Here is a 21,948-nt window from a genome sequence, read left to right on the forward strand (position 1 = left end):
ATATTGCTTCCCACCCAATGCTTATCTTCCTGAGTGTATTTGCTATTCCTCTTTCTTCATAAGAAGTAATACTAACTCTCTAAGTCTTGTAAGAAAGAAAGTCAGTATATAAAATTTAATGACTTTATTTACAATCTTACAATTCAGTGAGGATCATTTAATTACTTATTAAATACCAATCATATAAAGGAGTTTATCTCACAGAAGTTTACACTCTGAAGTATGGATTTCTGGTGAATTAATTGAATTAGTTCAGTCGAAACTCTTGACCCAGAAGCCCTTGATGGAAACAGCTACACTTTTTGCACTCAAATTATTTCCCCTCACTCTATACTTTGTATCTACTCTAAACTACAGGGGAAGTGGAGCTAATAAGCAGGAGAGTAATGAACAATATACTCCCCCCCAACGTCCCATTAAAATTTTGATTACAATGCACACAAAAAGGCCAACAATATCAGCAACACTGAAAACTGAGCTTTTTCTTTACATATTTTGACACCATATTAATTAGCTACGTGAGATCAATTCAAAGAGAAATTATATAGCATAGTTAATACAATAGTATAATCAACATGGTAAATTCATGTATATTTATAATTTCATATCCTATAGAGGCAATACCTTTTTTTTCAAATATCTAGTGTATTTTTAAAAATTGTTCTTTTTTTAAAGTTTTTATTTAAATTCCAGTTAGTTAACATACAATGTAATATTAGTTTCAAGTGTACAATGTCACTTGATTCAGCATTTCATACAACACCTGGTGCTCACTACAGATTGAATATTATTATCTTTTCCTTTGCCTTTTGCCTCTCTCTTGGTCTCTCTCCCTTCCTCAATCTCTTTTGTTTCTTCTACCTAGACATACTAGGCCAGTCTACAAACTCCCCAAAATCATAAATAGACTGCATTTTCTAGCCATAATGCAATTGAGATAGAATCGAAAAACACAAATCAGCAAATTAAAAATCAGTTAGATAATTTGAAATATATAAATTATAATTCGAGCTATAAATTATTTTGAATTAATAAAAATGAGAGTAGTCACATGTAAGTACTATGAATGGGATGCAGCCAGGTCTATACTCACAGGAAAATTCAAATCATTAAATGTTTTCATTATTAACTGAGAGGAAATAATGAAAAAAGAATGTAAGTTGAGAAATTTTTAAAGGAAATTAAAGGTTATTCAACACCAGGAAAGGCAGAAAAAAGAAATAATTACAATTAAACATAAATACACCAAATATCTAATTGAAGCTAAAATAATAGTTTCGTTTGAAAATAATTTGAAAATAAAACAACAAAATAAATTCCTCACTAATTACTTAAAAAAGAATCCACAAAAAAATTAGAAATAAGAACATTATAACAAATGTAGTTGATAATACTAAAATCTTATCATACTATAAATTCCTTCAATTTCACAAAAACAATTTGGGGCTGAAATACAAGTTTCTGGAAAGAAATTAGTGAACATGGTGATGTGTCTGTCAAAGAAAAGTTGACAAGAACTCAGTATTTTAGGCAATTGCATTTAAGTTCATGAGACAAATAATTCTCATATTATGTAATCTGAGAAAAAAAAGGATAATATAGAAAATTACCTATTTTATGAAGGTCATGTGCCCTGAAACCAAAGTCTGATGAGTAACATTTTAGAAAGGAAGGAAAGGGGGGTGGGAAAGAAGGAAGCTATGAGTCAATCTCAGAGATTTAGAGGTAAAACTCCTAAGTGCAGTACTAACTAATTGAGTGCAATATTACATTAAAAGACTCTCTAAACAGCACATGTTAATGGAACGCTGTATCAAAAGGTCAAAAGAAAAAAGTCAGCTTGTTAAACACTGAAACAGTTTTCAATAAAATAACACCTGGTCCTGATGAAAAGCAAAACTCTTAGTAAATTAAAAATAGGAGATTCTTTAACAATATGAAGAATATATTTCTTAAGCCAGTTGTCAACATCATTATTAACTGAAAACCCTGGAAGCAGTTCCATTAGAAAGTGGCATTAAGATAAGGATACTAGTGACAATACTTTTTTTTTACATTATTTGGGAATTCCTACCTGATGTAATGAAAGAACAAACAGAAGTTTGGTTGTTTTTTTAATTAATTAATTAATTGATTTATTTTTGAGAGAGAAAGAGAGAGCTTGAGCACAAGCCGGGGGAGGGGAAGAGGAAGAAGCAGACTCTCCACTAAGCAGGGAGCCCAGTGATCCCAGGATCCTGGGATCATGACCTAAGCCTGAGCCAAAGGCGGATGCTTAACTGACTGAGCCACCCAGGCACCCCAGCAAACAGAAGTTTCTATAAAAGCATAACTGTTGAAAAGGAGAAGTTGCAAGGGTATTAGTAGACAGCATGAATTTTGATCTTAAAAATGCAAGGAGTGAACCAAAATGATTGGTACTAACAATAGAATTCAGCAAGGATATATATGTGGATAGATAAGTGGATATTCTTTCCTATAAAAGTGTGTAATGGGAAAAGAGCTCATAGGAAATAATAGCCAAAAAAAGGCAGGAGGGAGCTTGAAATAGTGCTGGCAAGAAAACAATAAAGAGACAAAAAAGATGTGGATAATGTAATGACACACTGTGTTTCTGGATTGGAACATAAGATATTGTAAACATGACTATTCTAAAATTAATTTCTAGGTTTAAAAAGAAAACTGCATTCAACCTCAGTGAGATTTTCTTTAGAATTTAAGAGTATGTCCCTAAAGATGATTTGTAAATTTCAGAAAAAAAGAATAATTACAAATGAGGACTTTCTTTATAAGATAGTAAAATGAATAATATAAAGCTATAATAATTAAAACCATATGCCTCTGTTATAAAAATCAACCACAGATTAATGAAATAGGATAGCCCTAAAATTGGTCCTCGTATCTATAAAAACCTGTCACAAAAGGTACACAGCAAAACAATAAGAAATAGAGGGATAATGCTAAAAATTTTTCTGATATGGAGAGAAGAAATAAGATAATCTTACTTCAGGCTGGATACCCAAATATTTCCCAGATATATTAATGATTCCATTGTAAGAAATGAACCAAAAGCAACCAGATGATATGAACTGAGTCTATACATCTCTGCTTAGCAAAAGATAAAACTAAGAAGTAATAAAAGGAATTACAAGGAAGAGATGGGCTAGCTTTGAACTGCGTAAACACTTAAACCTTCCAGAGATTAGAAAATGTCATTAGAAGTTAAAGAACCAGGGGCACCTGGGTGGCACAGCAGTTAAAGCATCTGCCTTCAGCTCAGGGTGTGATCCGGCGTTCTGGGATCGAGCCCCACATCAGGCTCTTCTGCTATGAGCCTGCTTCTTCCTCTCCCACTCCCCCTGCTTGTGTTCCCTCTCTCCCTGGCTGTCTTTCTCTCTGTCAAATAAATATATACAATCTTAAAAAACAAAAAACAGTGATGAGAATGTGCTAATTTAATTATTCTCAAACACTAATGTTAAGACTGTAAAGTCAACGTTTAAAAAGTGATTTGGCAATATAGAAAAAAATGGAAATAGTTTGCATCATTGACCCAATAAACCCACTTTTGAGGACATAGCCTAAGGAAACAAGTGAAAAAGAAAAATTTATGTACTGGCAAAAAATAAAATGAGACAATAAGAAAATGATTAATAAGTAATGACACATTCATAGATGGAATGTTAACAGCCCCTAAAATTCATTTTTCAAAGAATAACTTTGGCAAGCTGCTAGCTAATCGAACTACAGGACAAAATATTACAGAATTGGAATTTGAATACTGCAGATGACCAGCCTAACCTCCCACCACGTGAGGTGGTTCATTAACGAGAGCACCCATGCAGGAAGCTCTAGAAAAGCCGAGTGGACCGTTTGAGTGAGAGCTAGGTGCTCACTCTCCAGTGGAGCGGACCCTCTCCATCCCTCGCTGACTTGGACCTTCAGAGGCCATTTCTGTATAAAATTAAGCATCTGAATAATGTTCCTGCAGTCCGGTACAGAGCTCCCACTGCCATGTGTGGTGGGACTGGAGTGTCATCTCCAGATACGTCATCTTTGTTGCCAGGCTGTCTTGAGTCACTGAAAGCTGGCTTGACATTTCCTCCAGCCATGCTCTGCACCAGACAGGCTCTAGTCAGGAATCTGGCTTATTAAAAATATGAGCATATTTCATCTCACCTTGATAGGAACCACCTAATCTGTGTGTTATAAAGTAGGAGCAGAGGGCAAGAAAAAAACTAAACGTTGCTTGCTTAAAATCAGATAATGTTCTTCTATTCTGAGTTTTCAAGAGGGCAATCTGAGAAAATGACTATGAACAGTCAATAAATAACTTTCTAAAATTTGGCTCTTTGGGAAAAATTAACATTGGTTTCCCCTCGGGCTATCTACTCAGATACTTTTCAGATAGGTTAAGATCACTACGATCTTGAAAAACAACCACGATGTAATTAGGGGGCCTTGAGTACCATTCTTTGGGCAAGTAAGCATGTATTTTATTGTCTGACCATTTCCATAGTCCCGTGGACAGTCACACACAGGGCACGTCTCCCAGTTCAGCATGACAGTCCGCCATCCCCAGCAAAGAAGGCACTCTCGAGATTCCGTCAGTATCACCATGTGTATTCTCATAGGCCTCTCTTAGGGCACCCAGCTTTGATGACTGTGCATGAGTATGCAAGACAGCTGGGAGTAAGGACATAACCAACCCCATGACTAGAATAGACCTAGCCTTTGAGGACTCTAGTCCCAAGACCTCAGCCCAACAGAGATGCCAGCCATCGATGGCAGATATGTAGTGATCATGTCCAAGAGACAAATGCTATCTAGAGGGCATGTCTCTGTCCCCCCACAAACAGAGCAGCTTTATTCTCCTCTGTTTCTCCTGCGACATAACTAGGATAGACATGAGGGGCAGGCTGGGGGGCAGCAACTAGCCTCAGCCTAGGAACATAATTTAAAAACCAAATGCTCAGTGTTCAAGGTTCTGGATATTAGTGCAATGTGCCCAAATCAGGGAGTGGCAAAAAGCTCAAAAGCCCATGCCCTACAGAATAAACACACGTGTTAAATTGGCTCTGGAACATCAGCATTTGGTTGGTAGAAAAGAACAAGCCAAAGGAGTGGCTTTAGCAGTCCCAAATGGGGATGGAGACCAGTAGTTTCCTATTGAGAAGGTCAGAGGATGCCTGTGAGTCAGATCCAGGGAATGGTAAGGCATCCCCAGAGTGTTAAGGACACTCAGAATAGGAGAAGCACCTCCCCTTACAACCCTTCACCTCAGGTAGACTCAGGAGAGCACAGATAGACCATAGGGTAAAGCAAGTGGCCAAATCCAGCATAACCATGAGAAACGAAAATGTCTCCAGAGCGTGCACAGTGTAAGGGAGAGGGGAGCAGTGTAGACTTAACTGTATCCAGTCTCTTCCACACTGGCTGGCCTGGCTGAAGGGCAGATGAGATGGAAGGCAGAAACAGCAGCTTCTTCTGGAAGGCAGGTTGCAACCCTGAGTGCATGAATCCTGCCTTTGACGTGCAGCAATGAGAATTCCTCCCTTCTAAGATTTCCTATAGGTCAGCTGTATTGCTTAAAGTTCACAGAGTGTCAGCAGTAAATGGAAATTTACGAAGAACTAAAAAATTGATTTCTTAAAAAATTACAATAACAGTAGTGTATTTCTGTTCTGCTAATATCTGATTTAGATGTGATCTTTATGTAAATTATACTCTGAATGTATATGTAAGTAAAATAGTTAATTATCATTCAAATGAGAATCATACTGAGATATAATTTTCTAAAGCAAATATTGCCAATGAGTTTTAAGCTTTCTTCCAAATAAAAAAAATATTGAGCTGTTTGTCCTTTCATTATTCAAAGAAATGTCCATTCCCGGTAAACTAACACACCTAAATTATTACCAGAACTACAGCATAAATAAATATTTTACCTTCCGGCTATTTAATATAGCAATAACCTTTACAAGCTAATATTTATCATGCGCGTCACACAAAACAGTCACAAACCTAATTTTGCTACTGCCAGACATTGATATGCTGATGATAATTTGGGATTACAAATGTTTATGTCACTTTTGTAATTAAGGGGTTAGAATGACGTCAGCAGACAGTGTTTGTACTCCCCCAAAAGAACAAAAATTTAGAGGGCAAAATCAACTTGCCTTTCTGGAATATTTGCTGATAAGCTCATGGGAAGTTTGCTCTTCAAAAATACAAAATAGTCTGGAGAAATTTAAATGCAATCAGGCCCTGCTGAACACATTCATCAATAATTTTCACTTACTGGCTGCCCACTTTGCATGGCAATATCTTCAGTGAGACACCTTTTAAGAACATTCAGCCCTCTGCTTCCACCTTATCCTGGTGAAGAAAAAAAGTCCGTGAACTAACACTAGAGTAGATTCTGCTAGATACAAAAGTTAAACAGAAATTCTGAAAATTCAACTCATTTTGACATTTTTTATCTCTATAGTATACGCACACCCATGTGCATATTTATAATTTTACACAAATGAAGGGTTTTTTGATTTTCCCTTTTTTTCCCTGTTTCCTTCCTCCTGTTCTCCCTTCCCCAACCCACAGTACCCACCCCCTCAAGAGAACCCTCATCATAAAGCATGGATTCTTTCGTAGTTTTTGCAGATATGCACACGTACACATACAGAGATTTTTGTCCTTGTTTTATATAATAAGATCATAATATAAATACTTATACATCTTGCTTTTCTCCTTCAGTTCCTTAGCAGGAGTCCCTGCACATCAGCTGGCATAGCTATAACACATTCTTTTTTACTGGCTATATAATATTTCATGTGTCTATCACAATGACTTATGTAAGCTTTTCTCTCTTGCTAGATATTCACTCTTTGCATTTTTTGCCACTATGAAAAATGTTGTAGTAAACATCTTTGAAAATGTCCTGATATGCCAGGATTTTAGTTTTGTGGGATAAGTTCCCAGAGTAGGGTTATTGAGTTGAAAGATACGTTTAGTTTTGATAGACTGCTTTCCCAAAAGCCCTAAAAATCGACATTTCCTTCAACAATTTGTGAGAACATGCTTTTTTTTTTTTTGACATCCTGCTCAGTACTGTTATCCTTCTTCTTAGTCTTTGCTAATGTGCCTAAAGTAAAATGATATTTTGTCATTATTTTAACCTATATTTCCTTGCCTGCTAGCCAGTTCGGGTGCCTTCCTGTGCTTATCGGCTTTTTGGATTTGCTCATCTTGAACTTCCTATTTAAATCTTTTGCCCTTTTTTCTGCTTGTCTGTATTTTTATCGTCATTTGCTAACACTTTTATGTATTACAAATACCATCCTTTGACTTGTCATCCGTATTGTAAATATAGTTTTTCAAATGTATCATGTGTCTTCTGACTTTGTTGTCATATTAAGGTCTTTATCTATTTTTAATAGCCAAATATGTCTACTTTTTTATGACTTCTGGATTTGGGTTAAGACATTTGTACCCTAGATTGTTCCTGAAGTCCTCTGGGTTCTCTTTCAAGAGTTTTGTTGGTTCTTCTAGTTACACTTATCTTGAAAGCATCAGGAATTTAGTTTCCTATAAACAGTGACAATGGTGATCCAGTTAACAAAACTCACTTACCACTGTGTCTCTGAGCTAAAATGGAATCCATCTAACCACTTAGCCTCTCCAAACACCTATCACATGCAGAACAACCGTGAAAAGGCAGGAGGACATCAAAACCTAAGTCATTATCTCTACCACTCAAAAACCTATGGCTCTGCTATAAAAAAAAATCACAGGTAAAAATAGTAAGATTTTATATGTTTGGCTAGGGCTGCATAACAAAGTTCCACAGATGGTAGCTTAAACAACAGAAATTTATTTCCTCATGGTCCTGGAGACTAGAAATCTAAGGTCAAGCTGTTGGCAAGGTGGGTTTCTTCTGAGGCCGCTCTCCTTGGCTTGTAGATGGCCATCTTCTCCCTGTGTCTTTACATGGTCTTCCTTCTGTGTGAGTCTGTGTCCTAGTCTCCTCTTCTTACAAGGATACCAGTCATATTGGATTGGGACGCATCCTTGTCACCTCATTTTAAAGACCTTTTCTCCAGTCATGTTCTGAGGTACTGGGGGTTAGGTCTTCAACATGTGAATTTTGAGGGGACACCACTCATTTCAAATGATCTGTACAGCCTGTAAGTACTGTTGGTGTCCCTGAGAGGGGGATCGCTGGACAGTCAGTGAGAGCTTCGTGGAAAAGCTGGCACTGGAGACAGGCAAGGAGGCATGCTTAAGATTTCAGTGAGGCTGTAAAAAGCTTTTCTATGAGAAAATGAGAATAAGTGAAGTGATGGCTATAAACATGGTGTGTCAGGGTTCCAGTGAGGTAAGCAGACTGACCAGAGAAGATAGTTCATTTTGGGGGGTAGTGGGTGATAAAATTGGAACTGCTGAGATTATAAGTAATCTGGATTTTGGAGAAGTTTAGGCTTAATCAAAGAAGAAAAAAAAGCATCATAAATTTTTGAAAAGTGAAACTTCATAATTGAAATGATATTTAAGGGGAAAAAAAGCTGGTTTTCATTTGTGAGGTGAAGCATGAAGAGCAGATTAAGGCTCTGCTCTAATTATTAAATGAGCAGTTTAGGCCAGAGTGGTGGCAATGGTAGACAGGAAGAAATGGTGAGTGAATATTAGACATTTCAAAGTGTGTAACCAAAAATTGACAGGAGGTGATGGTTGTCTATAGGAAATGAGCAAGAGGGATAAGGCAAAGGTGATATCAATATTTTGAGCCTGGGGTGGGGGCAGAAATAATGGGGCCATGCCATGAAGCTTGTGATATACAGAATCCTACGTGGAGAAGAAAAGTGACCACCAGTTCATTTGAGCCTCAGAGTTTGAGACGAAGTACTCAATAGGGCATAGGAAATTGGGGCAGGAGCTCTGGCGGGGTGAGAACGTCCAGCCTGAGTTGGGTATCAGGAAGCTATCGGTATAGAATACACGGTGGGAAATGCAAGGAACGGAGAGGGGCGTGATTCAGTCCAGGAGGCAAAGGGATTATTTTACTCATCCAGCTACATTTTATTAAGCACTGACTATATGTCAAGCATGTCCTTAAGTGCCAGGAATACAAAGATAAATAAGATAAGGGATCGCCCCTCAGAAATCTCACCCTCAGTCATGAAGACCAAGGGTGGTCAATAATGTTAAATGATGAAGTCAGCCATTGAAGGACAGATAAAGGGTCTTTGTATTTGTCAATAAAGTGGTTACCCTTGACTTTCTAGAAGGCAGTTTCAATAGTTTGGGTAATAGAAATGAGATTGAATGCGGGAATATTTGATGAGACCATGGAGACAAGAGCAGGACTCTCTTTATTGTCAGAATTGGTTTTGTTTTCCACTCTCCGGGCCTTGATTCAGATTCTTCACCACCTTCCGCTTAATTAATTTCTGTTACAATAGTAATACTCTGATATTTTAATTCAGACTTTAATGGTAAAGTCACGTTAAAATTTAGTCACAGGGCAGTTTAATGCTCCTAAAAATGTAATAACTTCATACTATACATTTCTTGCAGTTCAGATTCAAATGAATAATATAAGTGGCTACAACCAATACATTTTAAAATGATAAGACTTTGCAAGAGCCATAGAAGCTGTTTAATAATCAGCACTGAAAGAGCCGACGAGCAAGGAGAAAGAAAAACCTGAAAAAACACTGTTTGCGGTGGTGGCAAGAATCCAGCTTTTACCGTTTTGCCTTGTGCTTGTGACCATCTAGGACAGGATCCGACAGGGCTCAGATGCTTCGATCCCCTCCACTCCTCTGCCTGTTCCTGTGGAGAGGAACGGAGACAGAGAACAGAAGACTAATCTCCAGAGATTGGTTGGAAAATTGCTTTCACTCTATCACTAATCTATTAACAGGGTCTCCTTAACTAAGATCTCATTTTCTTTTGTCTTATTCAAAAAAGAATGTATGATTGTTGTGGTTCTCTGTTTGTTCCATGCATTACACCTCTATAAAGTACTCCCAGCTAGCTGATCTATCTTTGTCATCCAGCAGCATCCCATAGATTTTGAACTGAATGAGCTAAATTATGTGAGAATATGAATGCCTTTGTGATCACCTTGTGGACTGGGCACGAGACTAGAAAGAGAGACATCTTCGAGTCCCTATCCTGGTTGAAACTGGTTTGCACTACCAGTCATGGTTGTTTACACATAGTAGAAATATTCACTGATTTGATTCTATTTGACTTGATGTGGTTAGTATGGTTTGGAGAACTTCAGTTTCTCTGTGTACTTCTACATCTAGATTAGGAACCATTCCTTCCCCTTTATTATACAAAATCATGATCTAGTCCTGCCTTTAAAGTCCAGCCAACAAATGGATGCTCAGATATAAGTTGAGTGTAAGTCGTTCTCCAATAAGCGTGCATACCCTACTCCCACCCTGATCCTGATGTATCCATTGAACAGACATTTCTGCACAAATGCAATCAGGGATGCAGTGGTCAAGAATCATGACAAACAGACAGAAATACTTCACAAGAGGCCCATTAGCTCTGTAAATGTAAAGCCACGTGGGACGAGCACTAACGACCAAGTATGCAGAGTGTCAGAAGCTCTAATGATGTTGCTACAGCTTTAAGAACTTGGATACATTGACAAAAAAGAGCAGAAAAAGATGACAAACTTTATGCTTTCTTTGTGAAGGTTTTTGAAGTCAGGTCTGAGGATTCTAATAGTTTGAGGTTCTACATTTAGAAGGGAGTCAAGCCTGCAAATGAGCAGTGCTCTTATTTGGGCACAACATAAGAGATGGTCCTTGAAGTAGAGACTGTGCAGGGCTTAGATGGATTTCTGTACATTGATTTTGTATCCTGAGACTTTATTGAATTTATTGAATTATCAGTTCCAGCAAGTTTTTAGTATTTTTCTGTATAGATTATCATGTCACCTGCAAAGAGTGAAAGTTTTACTTCTTCCTTGCCAATTTGGATGCCTTTTATTTCTTTTTCTTGTCTGATTGCTGTGGCTAGGACTTTCAGAACTATGCTGAATGAAAGTGGTGAGAGTGGACATCTCTGTCATGTTCCTGACCTTAGAGGAAAAGCTCTCAGTTTTTCCCCATTAAGGATGACATTAACTGTGGGTTTTTCATAAATGGCCTTTATTATGTTGAGGTATGTTCCCTGTAAACCTACTTTGTTGAGGGTTTTTATCATGAATACATATGTACTTTGTCAAACGTTCTTTCTGTATCTGTTGAAATGGTCATATGGTTCTTATCTTCCTTTTATTAATGTGATGTATCATGTTGATTGATTTGTGAATGATGAACCACCCTTGCAACCCCAGGAATAAATCCCTGGGTTGATCGTGGTGAATGATATTTTTTCAATGTATTGTTGGATTCGGTTTGCTAGTATTTTGTTGACTATTTTTGCATCTATGTTCATCAGAGATAGTGGCCTGTAGTTCTTTTTACTTGTGATGTCTTTATCTGGTTTTGCTATCAGGGTAATGCTGGCCTCATAGAAAGAATTTGGGAGTTTTCCCTCCTTTTGTTGGAAGGAAGGAAGGAAGTTCCTATGTTTTGGAATAGTTTGAGAAGAATAGGTATTAACTCTTCTTTAAATGTTTGACATGATACCCCTTTTTAAGGATTTTCTGGTAGCTTCGACTCCTCTCCCCGTCATCTTCTGAACTTCTATATGCTGTTTCACATTACCAAACTATGCATTTCTTTTCTTCCCCTTCTTTCCTTTCCCTTACCTCTCAAAGCCTCAGAACACCAGACAATCAGAAGGAATGTGTGGTGAGAAATATAAGGGTTGGTTGGGAACAAAAGTCTTTCCTCTTTCTCCCAGCTTGAGCCCCAGTTATATGTCTATAATTTCTTATTTACCCCAAAAGGAAGACATTGCTTGATAATAGTCTTTGTAATTGAATACTTGTTTATGATCACCTTTCTTGTAGGTATCTCTAAAGAAGAAGAGCCAAAAATATTGAGACCCCCAAGACGGCCCCGGAAACCCAAAACATTAAATAACCCTGAGGACTCCACATACTATTATCTGCTACATGTAAGTGGCTCACTCTTACTATCAGATGGGAGCCATAGCACCCACTAACGCCCCTCTTCCTTCTGGTCCAAGCCTCTCCCACAGTCCTGTAAACTCCCTGTCCTCCAGCAGTCTTCTCGGCTGGTCCATTCATTGAGCTGAGATGCAAATACCAACCCAGAAAGACAAGTACATCATAAGAGGAGCTCTCCAGAGAGGGACCTCAGGTCAAAGGGTGAGTTTAAGGAAAAGAAGAAAGGGAAAGAGGAAGAAGGAGACATTTACTTGAGCACCTTTTAAATTCCAGGCGCAGAGGGAGGGGTATTCATATACACTGTGACATTTAATCCTGTGAATAGCCCTTAAGGTGGTGTCCTCCTCTCACTGGTCAGGACTCAGACCCAGATAGGCACTCCAGAGCTGCCGGGGTCATTAGCTGCAGTCAGGTCTTCTGACTGCACAGCTCCTGCTTACTCTCCTTGTGCAACCCGCCAGGCTGCCCTTCCTCTCCTGTTCCTGCTCTCCATGAATGCCACCATCTACCACTGGTGACCTGGACCAAGAACATGGGAGTCATCCTGGATCTTGCCTTCTCTCTCATTCCTGACATCCAATCTGTCGCCTAAACCATGGTCTTTCCTGGCCAAGGCTCACTCCCATTCATGCCCTGCCTCTATCCCATGGGCAACACTCTACTTCAGACCATCATCATTCCCCACCTAGAATATTCCAAGCTTCCAATCGTGGCATCTCCAGCCCCTACCAGAATGTTTCTCTAGACCATCTTTTGAGTGTGTTCCTCCCTCGATGATCCCTCTGAGAGCTCAGCAGTTCCTTTATCATGAAGTCCAGATGCTACAGAAGCCCTCTTCATTGGCCCCGGGATTACACTTCAGCCCCCTCTCCAGGCCCCTATGTCCACTAGCCATGGCTAACTGCTTGAAACCCTGCCAGCCAGTGCCCTTCTCTCACATTTCTTAGTCCTTTGCACCTGCTGGTCCTTCCCTCTGCAATGCTTATCCCCTCTTCCACTCCCACTGCCACAGGGAGAGAGCAAGGATCCTCCACACCCAGAGAGTGCTGCCCATCTGTTGGAATTTTTTCCAGCTTCTGGGCACAAAATGGAGCTGCCATTTGACTTCCAACTCAGTCTCCTAGTCCTCCCTTCTCTGTGTGGGTTTCTCTCCAGTGTCTTTGGAAGTCTCTTCTCCACCTTGGTCTTGCCTAGTGTTCAATCTTAGGTTCTCTTCTCCTCTCATTACCTTTGGACAATCTCATGACCTCAGTTACTACCAATTCCCGAATCTTTACCTCTGGCTAGATCTCTCTCAAGCTCCACACTCAGATCTCAAACTGGCTGTTTGTTTTACATACTGTACATTGATGCACGTAGGCATACACACACACACACACACACACACACACACACACGCACACACACACACACAGCTTTATTGAGATATGTCACATACCATACAATTCACCCACATAAAATATACAACTAAATGGTTTTCATTATATTTGGAGTTGTACAACCATCACCATAATCAATTTTAGAACATTTTCATCACCCCAGAAAGAAACTCCGTGCCCATTAACAGTCATTCCCCATCTCCTCCCTCCAACCCTAGGCCACCACTCATCTATTTTCTGTTTGCCTGTTCTGAACATGTCATATAAATAGAAATGCTGACACATGGTCCTTGTGAATGAATAACCAACTCTTTTTACAAACCAGTAATCAGAATATTATTCTGACTCCTCCCCCTTTCTCATCTTCCATATCCAGAAACCTACCTCTTAAATATCTCCTAAATTTCTGTTTCTCTCCACATCATGTGCCCACAGCCTCCTCCAGGCCAGCATTTCCACCTGATATTTCTCCATCTATCCCCCCCTCTTACTGTTCTCTTGTTTTGCTCCCCTTCTCATTAACACAGCTTTCACACTGTAGCTAGAGTTGTGTTTCTAAAATTAACATCTGGTTGCACTACCCCTCTGATGGAAAACCTTGTCATTACCTCCTAGTGTCCTATGATAGAAGGGCTGGTCAACATCAGGGCCTTGCTTACCTTTCCAACCTCAGATCCTGACATTCATTCACCCCTTTTTACTCTCCTCTCCAGCCATTCCCTCTCATTAGCCTGTACCTGGTCTTCACGTTGTCTGTAAGCATTTGTCCCTTGACCTGTTCTGTCCTCAGCCCAGAACCCACTTCCTTTTTCTATTCTCATCTTGTGGGGACAAATTAACCCCCGCCTCGATGTCTTTTTCTTCAGGAAGCCTTCCTGATATTCCCAAATCCCAAAGGGACTCTTCCTGTATCCTCCCTATGCAGTCCAACGTCCATGTCACCATGCTGTATTCCGCCAAAGAGTGACCGAGGTGGTTTCCAAGGGGCCAGGGTGTTTCCCTGGTGCATTTAGCCTGACGGTGTGCAATAAATATTTGTGGTACAAAGAAGCCCAGTGAAATGTGAGCGAAATACAACTAGAAGTAAATCAAGGAAGCAAAAATTCCAGATAGCTCCATTTGACTATTTATAAAAATCTTGATAACAGACTTTTTTCTACACTGCCCACCCCAAAAGGAAGCACCTAGCCTGACATTTGTTTATGTAGTTAAATAGAAAGAAGAGCAGAGAACAAGATTAGAAATTACCAGACGTTCCCTATTAACCCTGAATATAAGTGGTAAATGATGCTCAGTGACCTTTATTAACTGCAGCTGAAATGACCATTGACCGTGAGGGCTTCAGCAACAGGTGCCACTCTGGATATGAGAATTTATAAGAGCTTGAAATAAGACGCAGTGTCTGTTACTGACAACCGTCCTCTCAGCGGGAATCGTGTGGCAGATCCTGACCCTCACAAATGAGTCCCTGCCCTCAAGACGTTGACTTTGCCTTCATACTGTTCTTTTTTAAAGGAATGGAAAGGGTTTAATACTCTTAAACTGTTAATGACCGGAATCCTTTTTATAACCCTAAGTCTTGAAATCTGTGGCTTTGGTGAAAAACAAAGCACAGAAACCCGGAATATTCGTATAAGTGACAACATACCATGTGTTCTTATTCATCTGGCCCTTACCCAAATTTGGGGCATGACGCGTAGTGGAATCTAGAGCTCTGAAGGGACCCATGTCCTTTCATCAGGAAAACACTTTCTGGAATTTGAGTTTGGCTGTTGTTGCACAGAAGTGGGCACCAGTAGGCGGAGTGGGGTTCGGCCGGGCAAGGGGGAGACGGAGGTAGTGGCAGCCACTCCTGCGCTGTCTCGACCTCCTACCAGTACAGGTGCGTCGAACGCAACCAGGAGGCTGAGGACCTGTACCGAGACGATAACCATCTGCAAATCCTGCCATAAAACCTGTAGACAGATGTATCCAGTACAATTCTGTTACCATCTTGATTAATGCTATTTTATGCAAAGCCCAGGCCTTACAGGCATCTTCTTTTCAGTACTAAAATAAACATGCAGGGAAAACTCTGCACATTTTGTTTGCTTTGTGAAGCATTCCTAAGGTGGCGGCGGCTTCAAGGTTCAAACCAGAACATGATCCTGACAACTTCATCAGATATACCAAGGAGTGGGATGTCTCCAGAATGTTTGCAATTACTTCTCTAGAACAAACTGCCTTCTTTATTGGCATTTTTACTTTCCTGTGGGTAGAATGACTGACAACAGCAGGAAAAAAAAAAAACCCTCAACTTCATTTTGCCACTGAAAGCATTATTATTATCTAGGTATGGAAAACTCTTGCTGATTCCAGCTGTCATTTGGGAACATGACAACACCCTCCTGTGCCTCAGACTCATTAAAGTATTTGTCCTTACATCAAATTTTCAGGCAATTAGAGTGACCCTGAATATCAATGGAAAGCCCCCCTTTTGGCCAGCTTGCATGGCTTACTGATGGAAAGTGCCATGGTCCACTTCTTCCAGAGGATGGAATGGGATGTAGGAAGTGATTGTGCATCTGTGAATCTCAAGACTTTGGAAGAGTTGTATTCTTTATTGTCTGTGGCGTGACCAACAGCATCCAGAAAAAGAGAAGACTAAAACAAAAACCAGGCACCTCATTTCTGTTGAGCAAAATGAAGCAAAGATTTGGATACAGTTCCTGAAAAAGAAAGCAATGGTTATAGCACTAGAAACCCCCCAAAACTGCCATGCCTCACCCCCTCCTCATATAAGAAACAACCAAACCACATAGCGATACCCACGGACATAAGGAATGTTGCTACAGGTAACGAGGTATACAACAAGTGAAGATTTATGCATTATAGTCAACTTCCGGTAAAGCATTGGAATTGAAAGAGGAACATGAATTCATGATTCACACGTAGTAAAAGATCTGTGGTTCAAAAAAAAAAAAAAAAACACCAAAAAAGCCACTTTCTGTAATTTTAAATGGTTTTCATGAAACGCTTTCTTTTTTTTTTTTTTTTTTTTAATAATGATTTTTTATTATATTATGTTAGTCACCATACAGTACATCCCCGGTTTTCGATGTAAGGCTCGATGATTCATTAGTTGTGTATAACACCCAGTGCACCATGCAATATGTGCCCTCCTTACTACCCATCACCGGTCTATCCCATTCCCCGACCCCCTCCCCTCTGAGGCCCTCAGTTTGTTTCTCATAGTCCATAGTCTCTCATGTTTCATTCCCCCTTCTGTTTACTCCCCCTTTCTTTATCCCTTTCTTCCCCTACTGATCATTCTAGTTCTTATGTTCCATAGATGAGAGAAATCATATGATAGTTGTCTTTCTCTGTTTGACTTATTTCACTAAGCATTATCTCCTCCAGTGCCGTCCATGTTGTAGCAAATGTTGAGAACTCATTCTTTCTGATTGCTGAGTAATATTCCATTGTATATATGGACCACAACTTCTTAATCCAGTCATCTGTTGCAGGGCATCTCGGCTCCTTCCATGATTTAGCTGTTGTGGACATTGCTGCTATGAACATTGGGGTGCATATGGCCCTTCTCTTCACTACGTCTGTATCTTTGGGGTAAACACCCAGTAGTGCAATGGCTGGATCATAGGGTAGTTCAATTTTTAACTTTTTAAGGGACCTCCACACTGTTTTCCAGAGTGGCTGTACCAACTTGCATTCCCACCAACAATGTAGGAGGGATCCCCTTTCTCCACATCCTCTCCAACAATTGTTTCATGAAACGCTTTCTAAAATGTACCACATGCTGTAAACCTTTTCTTGATGACCCGAGGCTACTGAGGAAAGCGGTTGTATTATTGAGGTTGACGAGGTAGCGCGCCATCTCCCTGTATTTGCCCGGCCCGGCTTCATGTTCTTCAGAGCACATATGGATATACGTGTTCTTCTCTCCTGTCTGCCTCTCCCCTGCAGACCACACGCTCTGTGAAGGCGGGGACTCACTGGCTGTTACAGCCCCTCTCCTGCCCTGCAATGCTCCCTCCCGGGCTGCTGAGCCCTGGGGGTGATGCCCCGCCCCTCCCCACACAAGCAGCTCTGCACCCAGTTGCTTTACCTGTTCCCGTAGTTCTTGTTTCTCCTTGGATATCCCTTCTTTCCGTGGTCAGTCTGACCCCCTGAAATCAATACCAGCTCTCTCCTATGATGTGATGCTCTTAATCTCTCACATCTAGGAAATGTTGCTATTTTGTTAAAGATTGAGTGAGTGAGTGATTTTAGAGAGAGTGCGTGAGCAGGGAGAGGAGGAGAGGGGTAGAGAGAGAGACAAACTCCCTGTGACTGGGGAGCCCCACGCAGAGCTCGATATCTGGACCCTGAGATCATGACCCGAGCCAAAATCAAGAGTTGATGCTTGGGGCACCTGGGTGGCACAGCGGTTAAGCGTCTGCCTTCAGCTCAGGGCGTGATCCCGCATTATGGGATCGAGCCCCACATCAGGCTCCTCTGCTGTGAGCCTGCTTCTTCCTCTCCCACTCCCCCTGCTTGTGTTCCCTCTCTCGCTGCCTGTCTCTGTCTCTGTCAAATAAATAAATAAAATCTTTAAAAAAAAAAAAAATAAGAGTTGATGCTTAACTGACTGAGCCACCCAGGCACCCCTGAGACACTGCTATTTTTGTGTCCAAAATCAGAGTGAGCTGAGCCTAAGAAGTGTGTGTAAGGAGCCTAAGGAGGACGTGAGCTGGGCACACACACCCTGTTGTTTCGGCGTGCGGTGGCCACTCGGGTACTCAGCTGTGCAGCCATCAGCAAAAGTGATGGGTCCACAGTTTCCTCCAAAACCGAGTAACTAAACACAGTCACTTCAAAGGACCTTCCAGTACCTTCCTTAAACTAGTAGGCAGGTAGAAGGAGTAGGTAGTTTGGCCACTGGGATGTGTTTTCTTCTTCTTCTTCTATGTTTTGGCTGCCTCCTTCACCTTGTGAAGCCCTCTAATGAAGTGTTAACACATTTTCAAAAGGAATGTAAGATTGTGTCCCCCATAATGTAACAGATGTGAATTTTAAAGTTCTGGGGAGGGGTTGTAGTGTAGCTGGCTGAGGAACAGATTTTTGAGAGTCCTCTGGGCAAAGACCTCCCTCTTCCAAAGGCCTCCTCAAGAAATACCTGCCATGGGGGGGGGGGCCCTGGGTGGCTCAGTCGTTAAGCGTCTGCCTTTAGCTCAGGGCGTGATCCCGGGGTCCTGGGATCGAGCCCCACATCAGGCTCCTCTGCCGCGAGCCTGCTTCTTCCTCTCCCACTCCTCCTGCCTGTGTTCCCTCTCTCGCTGGTTGTCTCTCTCTGTGTCAAATGAATAAATAAAATCTTTAAAAAAAAAAAAAAACCTGCCATGAGAGACTATGGACTCTGGGAAACAAACTGAGGACTTCAGAGGGGAGGGGAGTGGGGGATTGGGATAGGCTGATGATGGGTAGTAAGGAGGGCACGTATTGCATGGTGCACTGGGTGTTATATGCAAGTAATGAATCATGGAACTTTACATCGAAAACTAGGGATGTACTGTATGGTGACTAACATAATATAATAAAAATAAATAAATAACAAAAACAAAAGAAATACCTGCCCCAGAACATCTCCTCCTTACGCCATCTTTCTCTCCTTCTAGCTCTCTTCTTTACTCTAGCTCTACAAGAAACTGCCACTGGACATTTCCTTCTTTCTTTTAAGATTTCAAGTTAGTGATTTGTCATTTCAGAACTATCACTGGAAACATTGTTTGTTTTAAATAAGTCACTAATATAAAGCCCCAGGTGATAAAATTAGTATTAAATCCTCTCCCTTGAGGGATGATGTGCCTCCATCTTCATGATGAAGAATGCAGTTTCGTGCTTCCCTTTTGGCCCCAGCTGCCAGGACACTGAGGGACAAACATAAAGCTCCATCCTAACACTTTCGCCCTCTTTGTTCATTATTTACAACTTCTACTTTATTACCTTGCTTGTGTAATTGCTTCCATGATAAACCACCTTAAATAATTTTTGGGAAAATATATTATCAAGTGATATTTCACTAGAATATTCTAGCACGGGCAAGAGTGAAATAAGCGTAAGCCTGGACAGTATTCCCTCTTCCAAGAATTCCTGTAACTGAGAACCAAATTACATACACTGCCTCCCAGAGGAAAATGCTGACCCGAACACAAAGGTCGTCACCAGCTTCAGAATTCAAGGGCAGAAGCTGATCTGATTCGTGGTGGTGTAAAGGGGATCTCTGTCACTCCTAATGCCATCATTTAAGCACAACTGTGGATTATCGAAAATGGTTACCAAGAACAAGAGACATTTTTTCAGATAATGGATCAAGGAGGCAGGACCTTGTCATATTAAAGCAACAACAACCACAACAAACACCACCTGGGTGCAGGGATCATTCACTAGACTGCTAGGGGCCAGGCTACCTATGGTGGCAATACAATTAATTATTTGTGAGCACCTCCTGGCCCAGGGCATCTGATCAAGAATGTAATAGGATGGTGTCCTGCCCCTTACATGGTTACTTCTTGAATGGTCCACTCCCAGACCTGACAATTTAAGCATTCCCTTCTACCTCCTCCACCCACTAAAATACCAACCGATAAGAAGCGATGAAACTTTGAACTATTTGACTTGTCCGACAGCTTAGTGTATTACAAATGATAAATCATGAGAAAAAATGATTTGGTATGCCACAAAATGCTGGGGACAACCTTCAATATTTACAAACCATTATTAGTTGCCACTTATATTGTTTTGCACCAAGTTGCACTTGGTGCAACTTGATCTCTGCATTAGAGTTCCCACGATTACAGTATCTTTAGCTTGTTCAAGGGGAGTGTGCTATTTGTTCTCTCGGCCTAAAAGATAGGCTCTTGCAACATGAAAATAGGCGAGTTCAAATACCTTGCACCTGCACACATAGGGAAACACATCACTAGTGTTACAATACAAAAGATGATATTGCTTTGTATGTAAGGTAAAATGAAGTACCATTTCATTAGTGTTCAGGTTGAAGAATTGATTAAAATGTATCTAATTATGGGCGCCTGGGTGGCTCAGTCGTTAAGCGTCTGCCTTTGGCTCAGGGCGTGATCCCAGAGTTTTGGGATCGAGTCCCGCGTCAGGCTCCTCCAAGGGAAGCCTGCTTCTTCCTTTCCCACTCCCCCTGCTTGTGTTCCCTCTCTCGCTGGCTGTCTCTCTCTCTGCCAAATAAATAAATAAAACCTTAAAATAAAATAAAATAAAATATATCTAATTAAATCCAGACTTAAAAATTCTGATTTGTGCCTTGATATATCAAGTTCTCAACTGGGAAAAGATTTTGCAAATGAACACATGTATCATCTATGCTGTTACTTTTGTGCCATAAATGGGCTCCTATAGGTTCGTGAAGTCACACTTCCTTTCTTTTGGGGACTGTTACACCTGCCTTCACTGTCCACCCATCTGCTTTGACAGCAGACAAAGATGACATATAAGCAAGACATCATAGGAACCTAATCAACCTGCCTAACTCACAGCTGCGTGTGTGATAGAAAGACGGGTTTTCCGGGAATTCTGACATATGTTTTCTCATTTGTAGGTAGATGGACCTTAGGTAATCTTGTATATACTGGTCACTATGTGGTAAACTCTTTTTTTTTGGTATGGAATGCAAAGAGTAATTATAGTCCAGGCCTGGTAGAAAAATAATCACAAATTCATAATTAGCAAATTTTGAGTGAATTATATTTCATTAGATTTTTAAAACATTGTGTCCACTTGCTTATTTCTAAGTTGGCTTTATAGGAACAAGTGTATTTATATATTAAGATTATAGTAAATATATCAATTATTTTCTTTTAATCAATTGCATTATTTTAATCATAATATTATATTGATTTTTAATTTTTTTCTGTTCCCTTTAGAAGTCAATCCAAGAAGAAAAACGAAGACCAAGAAAAGATAGGTAAATTATTATTTCTAGATTTCAGTGTCATCTTATCAAACCAAAATATAATTCCAAATGGTCAAATTATGACTGAAAATCACCTTTTAAAAAAAATCACCTGTTTTATGTGGATAGATTTGGAGAGTAGCATTCTCTCAATACATTTATTTATATTGTAAATATATGCCTTATATGTAATTTAGAAGATCATCTTGCCTATTGGAACTATATTGAGCACGAGGAACACATTAAGAACTCAAATAGTTTATGAATGAATTATATTGTCCCAATACAGAATTTGCTTTTCTTTGTCCATTGATATGGTTTTGATCGGACAATTTGAGCATGCTTGTGTCCATGAACTTTCTTTCCCCCGACTCCTTTGCTTTTTGTTCTTCAACACATGCTAAATCTCACTCCTTATAATGTTTATGGATTTGTCAGGAAATAAGGTTTGTGTCACCTGCAGGTGTGGCAACCTAGATTCACACTAGTCCCCTTTGCCTGTAACATTT

At 40.2% G+C, this 21,948-nt stretch overlaps 1 protein-coding gene and 1 pseudogene across 1 annotated transcript in view; both read left to right on the top strand.

The window, feature by feature from the left end:
- MYO3A (myosin IIIA) overlaps window positions 1–21,948 on the top strand; it is a 240,290-nt gene that overhangs the window by 210,230 nt on the left and 8,112 nt on the right. The window contains exons 32-33 of the mRNA XM_048219508.2: window positions 11,981–12,087; window positions 21,411–21,451. Coding sequence (XP_048075465.2) covers window positions 11,981–12,087; window positions 21,411–21,451 — 148 coding nt within the window. The remainder of the gene's footprint in view (window positions 1–11,980; window positions 12,088–21,410; window positions 21,452–21,948) is intronic.
- Window positions 15,169–16,096, top strand: LOC125282789 (protein ARV1-like; annotated as a pseudogene).

Source organism: Ursus arctos, unplaced genomic scaffold (assembly GCF_023065955.2).
Source record: "Ursus arctos isolate Adak ecotype North America unplaced genomic scaffold, UrsArc2.0 scaffold_30, whole genome shotgun sequence".
Taxonomy (NCBI): Eukaryota; Metazoa; Chordata; class Mammalia; order Carnivora; family Ursidae; genus Ursus; species Ursus arctos.